The sequence below is a fragment of the Patiria miniata genome, unplaced genomic scaffold (assembly GCF_015706575.1).
Source record: "Patiria miniata isolate m_02_andy unplaced genomic scaffold, ASM1570657v1 HiC_scaffold_22, whole genome shotgun sequence".
NCBI lineage: Eukaryota > Metazoa > Echinodermata > Asteroidea > Valvatida > Asterinidae > Patiria > Patiria miniata.
In genome coordinates, this window is record NW_024037061.1 from 10,697,109 (window position 1) to 10,711,059 (window position 13,951).

Below are 13,951 nucleotides of genomic sequence, written 5' to 3' on the forward strand. Positions count from 1 at the left end.
CCCACCTATTGATTATACGGAGGCAAAGTCCGGACAAAAAACCTGTCTATATTTCAGCATGATGAGGATCCCCTTGCTGATGACCCCCTTCCTCACACCACCACCTGCAAAAATTCCTGAATCCGCCCCTGCAACACACACACTTGACCTTCGTACACCAGCCAGTGTCAGTATTATCAGCGACCTATATCCACGCCGGGGTTAAATAAATACTTCGCTGTGAATCCATCTATCATCTGGTTAGGCTAGAAGTTAGTTGGAGCTTTTAGGATCAACTGTCATTAAAACTGCTTGCTGAGTTACTGAGGAAAGATGGCCACCAAATCAGTGCTGATTCTGCTGCTGGTTACCGTAGCAACGACTGTTGCTCAGAAAAAATGCTGCTATCCCAGCCAATTTGAGGGCAGTTTGGGTGAGTACGGATACAACTGTGCACTGCTCAGGATAACTGATTTACTACAAAACTGGGCGGTTTAAACTCTACGTTGAACCACTCGATAAATGCAGTTGCCTACCGATATCAAGTGTAGTCTTTCAATCTACCTTGTGCAGTGTACAGAATTTCAATCTTAGAAAGTCCATTGTCCTGCAACATTGACACCCCCAAGCTATATTTATGTTAACCAAATCAGTTTTACGACGGAAGTCACATGTGATTAAAAATTAACGGCCACCATTTTGTCATCGTATGACTCGACATCATGTGAATGATAATAGAACGGAATCGGGCACGTGTACGGGTTAAAGCGGTCTCGAAACGGTGGAAACACGTACCCCAGTGATTCGGCGATCCCGTTATCTGGTGATGAATCGGTAAAATTGGAAAGTTGTGCGGCGGGCGAATTTCTTTTCCGTACGGGCGGCATGCTCCAAAGTCATGAATAATTCAAAAGTTTGATCGGGACAGTATGTTTATGCATGATATCAGGAGCATTGTTGTTATTAATAATCAACCAGTTACCTTTAACGCTTTTAAAGTACGGATGTTGTCGAGCTACCACACAGTAGCCTAGTGGATAAACAAAGATTCCAGGTTGGAATCCACGTCGTCGCTGCTCATTTTCATCAACTGTTTTTCTTCTCTGAATTTATCTGGGGATGATGTTACTTTAAGTGAAAAAAAGAGAACGAGAATCTCATTAGTGTCTTGCAACGATTCAAAGGAAAACTAAATTATGAATGACTTTGGACCTTCCCGCCTATGGAAACAAAATTCGCGTGCGGCGGGCCGCAATTGTTTTTTTTTATGTAAACAAGTATTGTCAATTGCTATAATGCGCATGCGTCAATTGGTAACGGAGTGGATCGCGGATAAGCCTTTTCGGAGTTCCAACTGCGCGCATTCGTAACCTGTGAAAACGCACATTATTTGTCTCAAATGCCCTTTGACAGTACCCACAATGCACAAACAGCCTTTTTGTAAAGTCAGCAGTGTTGGAGCAAAGGCTTTGACCCTTAAGGCCAAGGCCAAGGCCAAGGCTTTAACCCTCAAGGCCAAGGCCAAGGCCAAGGCGTTGACCCTCAAGCCTCGAGGCCAAGGCCAAGGCTTAACCCTCATGGCCAAGGCCAAGGCCAAGGCCCTGTTTTATGAAATGACCACTGATATAGAACTACTTATAGTCACATGAATGACACATCATCACGCAAGGGCGGACCCAGAACACAATTTGGGGGGGGGGGGTAAATAAATTTTGGTCCCCCCCCAAAAAAAAAGTGGATCAAAAAATTACGGCTTGGGCTTCGGGGCCCGCTTAAGGGCCCCGAAAAAATTTTGGATTCGAGATGCTCTGTGGTGCGATTTGAGGCAATTTCTGACCATTTTAATCAATGTTTTTTGAGGAAAAGATGGTGGTGTACTCATTGCCTGCCTTTATTACGACGTCACATAAAAAAAAAACGGGTTTTTTTTGGGGGGGGGGGGCATGGCCCCTTTTGGCCCCCCTGGATCCGCCCTTATCATCACGAATTGCTCGTTACAAAGAACAACATTTCTTTAATTGCAATCAACATGCTCGCATAGGCCTACACCGTTTTATGACTGCACTGTATCTATTAAAGTACATGTATAAGTTCAGGTCTTCAATATGGTTTAACTAAACAAAATAATGATTTACTTCGATATTGACACACAATTCTCCCAAGTGTAACAAAAGGGGGGTCCAAGAAACTGATTTGGGAAATTTGTATTTGCTGGCCCAACATGGTCAGAAATATCAGCATTATCTAAAACAGATACAAATCTTTAGCACTTATTAGGGCGACATACACAATCAATCAGATCTATTCCATAGTTATATGCAATTAAAGTGATCTTCTCATTAGCCCCACAAGTGTACGGAATATTTTTGCAGCAAATCTACAATGGTAACAAAATGTGATGCTACAAAAGTGGAAGTGTGCCAAACACACAAATCTATAGGGTGCTTCCCTCCTCCATGGTAATACGATTAAAATGGTAACAGCAAAATTTCGAACAGATTTATCTGAAAAATGCAAAAATCTATGGGCCTTGAGGAGCCTTGACTCAAAATTGCAAGGCCCTGAACCCTCAAGGCCAAGGCCAAGGCCAAGGCTTTTGCCCTCAAGCCTCGAGGCCAAGGCCAAGGTCCTAAAATCCAGCCTTAAGGCAGCCTTAAGGCCAAGGCCCGGCATCAAGGCACTACATCACTGAAAGTCAGTGGCGCGATGATGTCAAAGGCCATTTGAGACAAATAATGCGCGTTGTCACAGGTTACGAATGCGCAGTTGGAACTCAGAAGAGGCTTATTCTCTACAGCCACGAATGAGAAGAAAAGGCTGCATTTCATTATATCGATCATCAGGAGTTGATAAAACATCATTAAGATTAGGGAACACAATTCACTTGAACCGAGAACCTCCAGCAGTCAGATTAGCGATTTAATGCACACGGCACAGCGACACTACACACTGACCGTCGTGGAATATAAGCTATAAGAACTTATTCCGAATCAGGTGGCATAGTTAGTTGCTCACGTGATATGTTTCACACATGCGCATTATGGTCATTGACTAAACTTTGTTGCAAGAACAAAATAAGTGCCGGCGGGCAGCGTATTTTTTTCCTAGGAGGGTTAGGGGCAATGTCATGAATAATTCAGTTTTTCCTTTGAATCATTGCAAGACTTATAGTACAGCTCATAAGCAATTTTTTTGTGCACTTTGTGGTAAAAGCATGAAATTTTCTACACAGACTCTACATACCATGATGTTTTTTTTCAGATGTGGAGCCATCTTGGATTTGACCTCCGATGACCTTTAGAGGTCAATGACCTCAGAAAATGAGAATTTGCTACTTTTGGCATCATATATGACGATAAAATCATCATGAATCTCCAAATTACACTGTACACAGACTGTACATACCATAAACTTTATTTTAAGATGTAGAGCCATCTTGGATTTGACCTCTGATGACCTTTAGAGGTCAATGACCTCAGAAAACGAGAATTTGCTACTTTTGGCATCATATATGACAATAAAATCATCATATATCTCCTAATTACACTGTACACAAAATGTACATACCATAAACTTTATTTTAAGATGTAGAGCCATCTTGGAATTGACCTCTGATGACCTTTAGAGGTCAATGACCTCAGAAAACGAGAATTTGCTACTTTTGGCATATATGACAGTAAAATCATCATAAATCTCCAAATTAGACTGTATTCTGTATTTCTGTGCCCCGCAATCTAGACTACATTATTTTGAAAGGGAATATCTGACACAAATTGACCATTCGATAAAGGCCGCGGTGTATGTGTTCTAAACAGACAAGACTATATACATGAGGGGCTACGACAATTATCAGGCCCACATTATGAAGAGATTGATAGGGATCTGACTGGGGAAACCGCGCAACAGGTCGCTCAAGCCATACGCAGACTTCACATTGATGGAGTAATATCCAAAAAAAACATTTGAGTTTCTCAACCATGACAACCACGACATCAAAACTCCTTGCCTCTACCTCTTACCGAAAGTTCACAAAGAAGCACCCAAAGAAACGCGGTTTGTGGGGAGGCCTATTATTAGTGGTTGCGGAGGTCCGACTCAATCCATTTCAAAATACATAGACTATTCTCTGCTTCCGATTGTCAAACAACAAAGCACATATACACGCGATTCCGGGCATGTGCTTGAAAAACTAAACAACGTGACATTGAAGCAGGATAGCATATTGATCACATTGGATATTGTGTCCATGTATACGAATTGCCCACAAGATGAGGCAATTGAATCAGTCTGTGATGCACTTGAAGTTGCCGATAACAGTCTGTACGCAATACCCAAACCTACAAGAGAACACGCTCGCTGTCTCCTGGAACTTATCATGCATCAAAACATATTTGAATTCAATGGAAAGTTCTTCAGACAGAAAATTGGCGTGGCTATGGGAAGCGAATGCAGTCCAGAAATATGCGATATAACCCTGTTCAAATATGAAAAAGAAATTATTCTCCCACACAATCCTTCAATTGCGAGTTACATGAGATACAGGGACAACGTCTTAATAATATTTAACGGTAACGAAGACCAAGCCGGTGACCTCGTCCAAACTCTAAACCAAATTCATCCCACGCTCAAGTTCACGTCAGAGATTTCAAACAGTCAAGTCAGCTTCCTCGACCTCGTCATCTACAAAGGCGAACGGTTCAAAAAAGAAGGGAAACTGGATACTCGAGTAGCAACCAAAAAAACTGATACCTTTCAGTATCTTGCTCGAGATTCAGCCCACCCTAAGTCAGTGTTTGGCGGTTTGATTAAGGGAGAATTAATGAGATATGACCGTATATGCACACGCTCAAAAGAATTTGAGGAGAAGGTTGAATTCTTCAAAGACAATCTACAAAAACGCGGATACAACCAAAAAGATTTAGCCCTTCTTCCCCAAAAAGGCGAAACTCGCGTGAACTCTAAAAAGCGTGCAAAAACCGAAAAGAATATCCCGCTGGTCTTTGTTTTACCCTACAACCCACAAATTAAACACCCAGCTCTTAAGCAGGCCCTTCTGAAACACTGGAATCTGATCAGCGATAATGATTTTCTCAGTGCACTTTTCGCGACCCAACCCATCCTGGCATACAAACGACAAAAAAACATAAAAGATGGCCTGGTCCGATCAAGGATTAACCCATCTCCACCATCCAACCAAGAAAAAAACTTGGATGAGGAGAACGTTCAAATCCTTTTGGAACTTCTTGAAGAACAGAACTAACAGAATGGTCATTTAGGCATGGATTTCGAAATAAAAATAAAAAATAAGGAATCCACTTAGTCTGATCATAACAAGAAATGCTAACGCGTAAAATATTCTTTACCATCATTAGCCATAAAGAAAATACGTACAAAAGAATTAAACAAAGGGTGACTGATGAAGTGCGTAAAAAGGGCACAGAAAATATGCACTGTTTCCCCCGACACACAAAAAAGAAAAACAGGTGGGACGGCATATTATCACCGGTATAAATCAAAACATTAAGTTAACTAGAAACAAAAACCACATGTACACAAACCAGTCCCTGCGTCGCTAAACACCGGATGAGTTTTTTGAAACTCCCGCTCTCCGGTTATCACCAATCTAATGGGCCCGCTGGCAAGGTATGTGTTGACAAGCTATAACCCACCCATCACCGCAACCCAGCAGTGGAACTGATTTTACTCCCTATATGCGTATTGAATTTCCAAAAAAGGAAAACAAACCTTAACAAATACGCTCTAGGCAGTTTAGTCATATAACTACACAGGTATCCATACCAGTGCTTGCAAGTCTTAAATAAACGGAAATCTTCCCTAGCTGGTTGCAAACACAATGTTTTCAAAAAAAAGATTCATCAGCTCGTCCCCATCCCCCTCCCATGTTTTAAACCCTAATTCACGGCGGCAACTTTCTTGGAATGACCTTGGAACTTTCCAACAAGTTATTAGTATCAACAGATTATTCCCTGAATTTTGCTTGCACAAAACCGGTTCTTCCTTGCTATTTTCCTAGCCAGAAAACCACTTCTTTTTAAGAAAACACAATTCTGATAAAAACTTAAATGCATGGTGGCGGCCAAACTCCATTCCATTTAACTTAAAATGTAGTGGCGACATGTATGATTACGCGCCTTCCTACTAAACACATTGATTTATGATGATGTATCTGTGACAAATGACGCAAAAGTAGCAAATTCTCGTTTTCTGAGGTCATTGACCTCTAAAGGTCATCAGAGGTCAAATCCGAGATGGCTCCACATCTTAAAATAAAGTTTATGGTATGTACAGTCTGTGTACAGTGTAATTAGGAGATATATGATGATTTTATTGTCATATATGATGCCAAAAGTAGCAAATTCTCGTTTTCTGAGGTCATTGACCTCTAAAGGTCATCAGAGGTCAAATCCGAGATGGCTCTACATCTTAAAATAAAGTTTATGGTATGTACAGTCTGTGTACAGTGTAATTAGGAGATATATGATGATTTTATTGTCATATATGATGCCAAAAGTAGCAAATTCTCGTTTTCTGAGGTCATTGACCTCTAAAGGTCATCAGAGGTCAAATCCGAGATGGCTCCACATCTTAAAATAAAGTTTATGGTATGTACAGTCTGTGTACAGTGTAATTAGGAGATATATGATGATTTTATTGTCATATATGATGCCAAAAGTAGCAAATTCTCGTTTTCTGAGGTCATTGACCTCTAAAGGTCATCATGGGTCAAATCCAAGATGGCTTCACATCTTAAAAAAAAGTTTATGGTATGTACAGTCTGTGTAAAAAATTTCATGCTTTTACCACAAAGTGCACAATACATCTCAAATAATGAGGTTATGAGCTGTACTATTAGGTTCTCGTTCTATTTTCCCCCTTAATTTAATATTATCTCAGTGATAAATTTGGAGAAGAAAAATAGCTGATGAAAATGAGCAGCGACGACGTGGATTCGAACCATGGATCTTTGTATCCATAGTTCATCTCGCTATCCACTAGGCTACTGTGTGGTAGCTCGACGACAACCGTTCTTTAAAATGCTTTAATGTATTGTAACTAGTTGAGTAACTAACAACAATGCTGTTGATGTCATTGTCCGTTCTCATGGATAAACATGAATTATTCATGTCATTGCCCCTAACCCTCATAGGAATAAAAATTACGCCGGCGGGCACCGGCTCGTCCAGCGAGTTTTACGGGGTCGGCTGGCTGATTCGAATCTGATATAGAAGCGGATATATTGTGTTGCTAAACTCTACCGGGATCGACGAGGACAAAACTCAAAGAAATATAAATACGGAGACCAATTCTGGGTCAAAATAATTTATTACTGGCAACTCAACTGAACATAAGATTACATCGTGAAGCGAACAGCAAATGTTGGGCGTTGTCGACGGCGCCTCCAGACCAACTGCGCCGAGCACAGTACAGCAGCTGACTTATAAAGACAGCCTTGCATAACATGAACAAATGCATTACTTAAATTCCAATCGGCCCTGCAGCCGCAGACTACATTCAAAGGAAACACAAGAATGCTTCACAATAGATATATGCAACCAAACTATATTCATTAGATGGAATTTGCGTCGGGCGGGGTGGATGGTGTAGCTAAGTTCAATATGTGGTTTTACTCTTCACCGACTTAGTTTTAAACACTGTTTACTCAGTGTTGCCGCAAGTGATTGTGAGAAAAAAGGGTGGGACTCGAACCCACGACCTCCTGCTCTAGCGCAGATGTCTTACCCTCGACCACCCAGGACCCCATGGTTATATAAGATTCCATCTTCTGAATAATTGTTTACCGTTTTGCAATGTTTTGATGAAACCAGAAATGGCGTCAGTCGCTTAAATCCTGAATTTTCAAGGGGTTTTTATATTTTAGGCAGCATCACCGCCCAGGTGCAAGCGGGGCAAGGTACGACCCAGACTGATGGCCTTCAGTACGCTTACGACTTCACTAATGGTCGAGTGGGTGCGATCACCTCCAAAGACGACATGGGAGTAATGACCAAATACCAGTACATCTATGACTTCAGCAAGGTAAGGGCTGTGCATAATCAGCTGACACCTATGTCCGAGCCAATTGGCATTAATAGACGTATAAAATCACTTGTTCCTCGACTGATAGAACGTGATATGAGGTCCACGAGGTTCAATGATTGTAAGATTTCATCCGCAGACAGCAGGTGTTACCTGTGCTCTCTGGCGGCGATTTGGGAGGGGGGTGTAGGGGTGGTGATGGTGTCCCATCCCCCGAAAATCATTATCTAAGTGCAAATAAATATTAACCGAGGTTCCAGATATCTTCACAACATTATTCCTGAGATGTAAAAACACTCAGATATTGCTCGTCCAAAACCCCCACTTATTTCATAATAATGTGGCGGTTGCTTTATTTAATAAAGATTGAACATTAAGATCCTGAAATTTACTGTTAGTAGCCCATATATGATATGGTCGGCGTTCACATTTTTGGTTTTAATACTGACCAGCAACTAAAAGACTAATTGAATTCATTAAAGAATAGTCTTTTAAAACTATTGGTAATATCTGGCTTAATCATAATATTTTGTTTCCGAGATACTTGTTATAAAAGATATTCATAGTGCGCGCCCGAACTATTCATGTCTGGCTGATAAAACAATATTTTATTGTCCATCTACCTCCAGAAACGTCAATACAACATTCAAGTCAGCCCTGATATTTCAGTTTGCATTAGTGGTCCTCTGAACGGAACCGTTCCACACTGTGTCCCCGGTAAGCTGACAGAATGATTGCCTGACTGACTGATTGACTGAATGGCTTAGTCATTGACTGACTCCCCGACTGACTCCCCCGACTAAATGACCGAGTAATTGACTAACTGACTGACTGACACCCCGACTGACTAAGTGACTGACTTTCTCCCCGACTGACTGACTGACTTCTCCACTAACTGACTCACTGACTGACTCTCCGACTGAGTATGCCAGTACATGGGCGTCGCGAGGGGGGGGGGGGCAAGGGGGGGCACTTGCCCCCCCCCCCTGGAAAAGCAAAAAAAAAAAAAAAAAAAAAAAAAGGAAGGAAACAAAAAAGAATAAAAAAAGAAAAAGAGGCGCGAAGACAAAGTGGTGAAAATTTAATGGGGGGGGGGCAAAATGTCCCTGCCCCCCTCTAAAACTGATAAATCGAGAATGTGTTGAGAAATGCAAGCATTTTTTGGCAAAAACATTTTTTGCCCCCCTCTAGAAAAAATCCTGGCGACGCCCATGTGCCAGTACCGGCTCTTTGCCTGACTCACTTACCATAACTTATGAATTTTACCTCTATAGATGCACCTTGGCCCAAAATTTTAAATAGGTTTAACCCGCAACGCCAAATGGGCCAAGGGCGGATGCAGAACACAATTTTTGGGTGGGGGCCCCCAAAAAACCTGGTCTTCCAAAAGTTGGTAAAGAAAGTTACGGCGTGGGGTTCGGGGCCCGCTTGGGCCCCGAAAATGTTATGGATTCCAAATGATCTGTGGTGCAATCTGAGGCAATTTCTGACCACTTTGACCAGTTTTGTGTAGGTAAAGATGGTGGTGTACCGACGCAGTGCCTGCCTTTATAGCGTCATACAAAAATACAAATTGCGTTCGTTTTTTTTTGGGGGGGGGGGGGGAGGGAGGGGGGAGGGGGCAAGGCTTCCGTTCACCACCCCCGATCCACCTCTGGAATGGGCTGAAGTTATTTCGCTCAAATAATGATTGAGTGCTAAGATTAGTCCCAAGCAATGTTTACATTCACTCAGTTACGTTTTTGATTGTGTAAAATTACCAACATATTAAACAGTCACTGCGTCCTGGATCGAACAACCCAATTGGGCTACAATTACAAAACGCGCTTTGAACGAAATTATGTTGATCGGAAAGAACATTTCCAAGTATAACAATCCACACAACTATCCTTAAAAACTGGACGTTTTTGTGTTATTCCTGTTTCATGAGTGCGAGAACGATTTTCGGGGTCCACTTTTGCGACCCCCAAAAGTCGAGCTGTTTGGGTGCTAGTTGTGATTTCATTCGTACAGTGTTGCGGACGTGTAAGAACCACATTTTGTGCATTGGTGATCGGTCACTGCTGTTCGCGAGCACGGTGCCGTTGTGCAGACACATGACGTAACGTGTATCGTACATTGACAACGACGGGAAAGACGTATTCGTACTCCGTCGTGTCCGATGTAAACAATCGGGTTTTTGTTCGTCTTTTCTCGGAAACGGTAAGACATTAGGATGGTTTCCTTTCAACTAGAAGTTTGAAATTCGCTAAGTAAACAATCCAAAGCATGAACACTTTTGGGGAGTCAGGACCTAGTGCCATTTTAAACATGATTATTGCCTGTACAAATCTTGAAGGTTGAATTGCTGAACGTTTCTATTTAGTTCTCTGATATTTTTATTTAGCATTTTTTCAAATGTTTACTTCTTAGCTAGCGCCACCTATCTGGGTTCATCCTACTACGGCGATCACAAGTTAACCGTAGACTTCTTCCAGTACTTCGAATCGATGGGTCCATCCAACTACGCTAACGTCACGATGACTGTATCGCAGGGAGACTGTGTTCCATTCTCTGTTGTCACCGAGGGAATGAACAACGCTGGTAGGTTTAAGTAATAAACGGTTTTGTGGTTTCAACGTCAGAGGGCGCTACTTAGCACCGAGATCAGATATGGCGGTGTCACGCACAAGTCGGACTCCTGTGTAAGCTTATTTCTTTTACCTTATATAGACTACAACCCTCATACTTGGCCTTAGTATTACTGTTCGAATTCTGTCTACTGAGGTGTAGCGCACAATACGACCAATGAGTCCGAATTTCACGGCCGTCAAAATTTCTCATTTCACCGGTATCTGGTCCCTACATTATCGTTTGAAACTTTTTAACCCCCAGTGTACACGTTTGCATGCTTCAAAATGGATAGGAATGTTTTTTTTAAACCAACCGTTAATTAAAATTATCTTAAAGTGGGTGTATAAATTTTGCAATAGACCCCTTGGGGACAAAGATATGACGATGTTGACGTTTGGCCAATCCTTGTATTATTTTGAGGATTATTTGGCTTGACTTTCAGTTCCAACTCTTGGCATTCATGGCTACGTAAACTACACCAGCGGCATCAGCGATCCGTCCAAGTACTTCGCCGTGCCCAGTTTTTGCGCCCAGCAGGTAAGACTTGCTGTGTCTGCAGAACAACACAGTGTGTATCAAACAAAATCAGACAAAATATAACCGAATGCAAGACGTACAATGTGTGTAACCAACATAGGTAATATAGGTATGCTTTGAAAGAAATGCCTTTCCATTTTAAAAAGAGACATCAAACGTCAAAAATCTGATAACTTTTGATCGAGTTATGAGTACTTATCCTTGAAAGGTCAAATTGACCATGGAGCCAAGTTCTCAATTTTAGGCATTAGGACAAAGGTAGCCTAATTGTGTTTGTGAGGATAATTGCCTTGCCTACAAAAAAAATTCTTTCGAGAGTTAACACAATTCTAAACATTTTCTTGCTATCACCTCATGCTGAAAATGTTTAGCATGTAAACATGTTTCAAACTGATAGCAAGAATTCTGGTTACTGTTTTTGTTTGTTATATTTTGTTTGCATTATTTTTGATACACACTGTATAAAGCAAACCAGTATAAATACATTCAGTTTGCTTCACTTAATAAGATCTTATTCTTACAATCCGTGAACGAGGGCGCTCTTTCGTGCCATTGGGAAAAGGACGCAGGAATTTTTCGCTATAACAATCTGGTATTTATTGTTTAAATCATTTAGATTACTAACAAAGGAATACATTGAATGCAGTAAATGTGCACTGGTCTAACTTGGCCATACATTATGTTTGTCGACTCTGGTGAGATAAACATTAGAACATTAGTTGTGTTTCCAAGTTGTTGTGTATACACTATATTTTCTAATTCATTCACAGTCAAACCACAAGACTCCAAAGATGCCGAAACTTCTCTTCGACAAGATTCTGCCATAGAAACCGAAGCTACTGGAGACATACTGGAAGGCACATCTGCAAGCTAGCTAGCTTAGTTGGAGAGGCTTTTTGCGCAATGATTTTGCTCATTACCTTTTTAAAGACAATTGAAATCAATACGCCATGCATTAATTTAAAGCATATCAAATTTAATGAGTTTTAAATTTCAATGGAGAAATTTCGAAAAGCTTAGTCAGGAACTTATACAAGCAGAATTGTATCCAAGTATATAGGAATTGAACTCGACCAAAGTAATATCTAATATAGCCTCAAGATACCGTATAAATACCGTTGAATAATCATTGCAAAAGCAAGCTATACAGCTAAAGGTTTATTTCGATGAATTGGAGCGGAGATTTACTGTATACATTTTGTTTTTCGTTAATAAGCAAATGAGTGTGTAGTTTTTAACCCCGTTGTTGGCAGATCATGACTATACTAGTTAAAAACTACAGCGCAGATATTTTTCTGTTATTTGAATGGAAATGTTTCCTCGGAAAAAATGGCAATGACATGCGGTTGTTTATAATTCCCCATAGTAGTAGAACAATAAATACTGTAATAAACATGCAAATTAAATCTAAATGAAGGCTTTGATTTGCTTTGTCATAAAGTGGGGTAAATATTCGGAAAATGGGTGATAATGAAACAAATCATTTTGCAGATGTTGAAATAAAGTACTGGACGTATTTGTAGTCCCTTTCCTTTTCTTTTCTTATTGGAATTGTTACAGTTTTTTTTATTTCCTTAGACAAAGTTTGGCTGTTTTTATGAGATAAGCAGACTTGTTAGATTTCGCTCATGCACGCCAATCTATCCAGTCGAAATGTCATAAAAAAAAAAAATCAAACAGTCACTCGCCCCAGCCCCCTCCCTTACTTTTGTTTATGTTGTAAATCGAGGATTTTCCACTGTTCCTCTTCCCTTCATCTGTGTTTATACTCGACCTCGATTTGGTTCCTGTCCTCAATTCATCGATGATGTTGCACCTGTGTGTCCTCGATTTACACTACAAACACACACACACACTTTTTATTTTACCAAGGCTAAGTGTCCGGAAAAAAGTCTAAATTTCAGCACTGGGACGTAAAACAAATCTTACGGGCCTGACTCACCCCTCCCCTGCAAAATCCTAGATCCGCCCATGAATATATAGGGTATGAAGGCACAATCTGTCGTGGAGGTCACATGACTGCTTGCGGAAGTTCCAAGCCCTGTTTTCATCAACAAATCTTCTGTTTTGGGGAGCAAAGGAGACTATCGCATGTAAAAAAAAACATTCAAGTGCGACCTACTTTCTTTACAAAAAATGTTTTGTTATTTTCTGTTATTATCTGAGCGCGAGACAATGACGTCACCACTGCACTTTAAAGGTTGATATCGGTAGGCACACTGGACTTTAGTACATTGACAATAGCCATAAATATGATCTCGGGATTCTCATATACACACCGGAATTAAACAAATGCACAGCTGTGAATTTACCTACCCGTCGTTTCCATTCTAGCTAGAAGTAAGTTTGAGCTTTTAGGATCAACTGTCGGAATAGGCCTAATACTGAGGAAAGATGGTGACAAAATCAGTGCTGATTCTGCTGCTGGTTGCCGCAGCAACAACCTTTGCTCAGAAACAATGCTGCTATCCCAACCAGTTTGAGGCCAGTTTAGGTGAGTATAGACACATCTGTGCGCAACTCAGGATAATATATTTACTACAAAACTGAGAGGTTCAATGATTTATAACATCAACTCAAACGCTATTTAGCTAGTTATTATTTGTTTGAAAAAGGGTAAACAAATCAAGGGACTGATACAGGGAATGGCAAATATAAATGACTAAAGTACCATTTTCATCGTTATGGTCAGTAGATGGCAAGTTAGATGCAAGTCGAGGATGTTTTATCAGTCTAGTTCAATATGAAGAAATATTTGAAGTGC

General features: G+C 40.8%; 1 protein-coding gene across 1 annotated transcript; it reads left to right on the forward strand.

Annotated features, from left to right (window-relative positions):
* The first annotated feature begins 253 nt into the window (after positions 1-253).
* LOC119730973 lies at positions 254-12,709 on the forward strand. Its single transcript, XM_038204049.1, has 6 exons — positions 254-412; positions 7,880-8,037; positions 8,667-8,754; positions 10,450-10,620; positions 11,093-11,187; positions 11,958-12,709. Exons 1-6 carry the CDS (start codon positions 313-315, stop codon positions 12,012-12,014), a joined length of 669 nt encoding a protein of 222 aa, XP_038059977.1. The 5' UTR covers positions 254-312; the 3' UTR covers positions 12,015-12,709.
* Positions 12,710-13,951: the final 1,242 nt, after the last annotated feature.

What these genes read in the sequence shown, in the direction of transcription:
- LOC119730973 (XM_038204049.1), top strand. Translation starts at nt 313, where the DNA reads ATGGCCACCAAATCAGTGCTGATTCTGCTGCTGGTTACCGTAGCAACG. An exon ending in CCAATTTGAGGGCAGTTTGG is followed by an intron (nt 413 to 7,879) that starts GTGAGTACGGAT and finishes TTTATATTTTAG; the next exon opens with GCAGCATCACCGCCCAGGTG. An exon ending in ACATCTATGACTTCAGCAAG is followed by an intron (nt 8,038 to 8,666) that starts GTAAGGGCTGTG and finishes ATCTACCTCCAG; the next exon opens with AAACGTCAATACAACATTCA.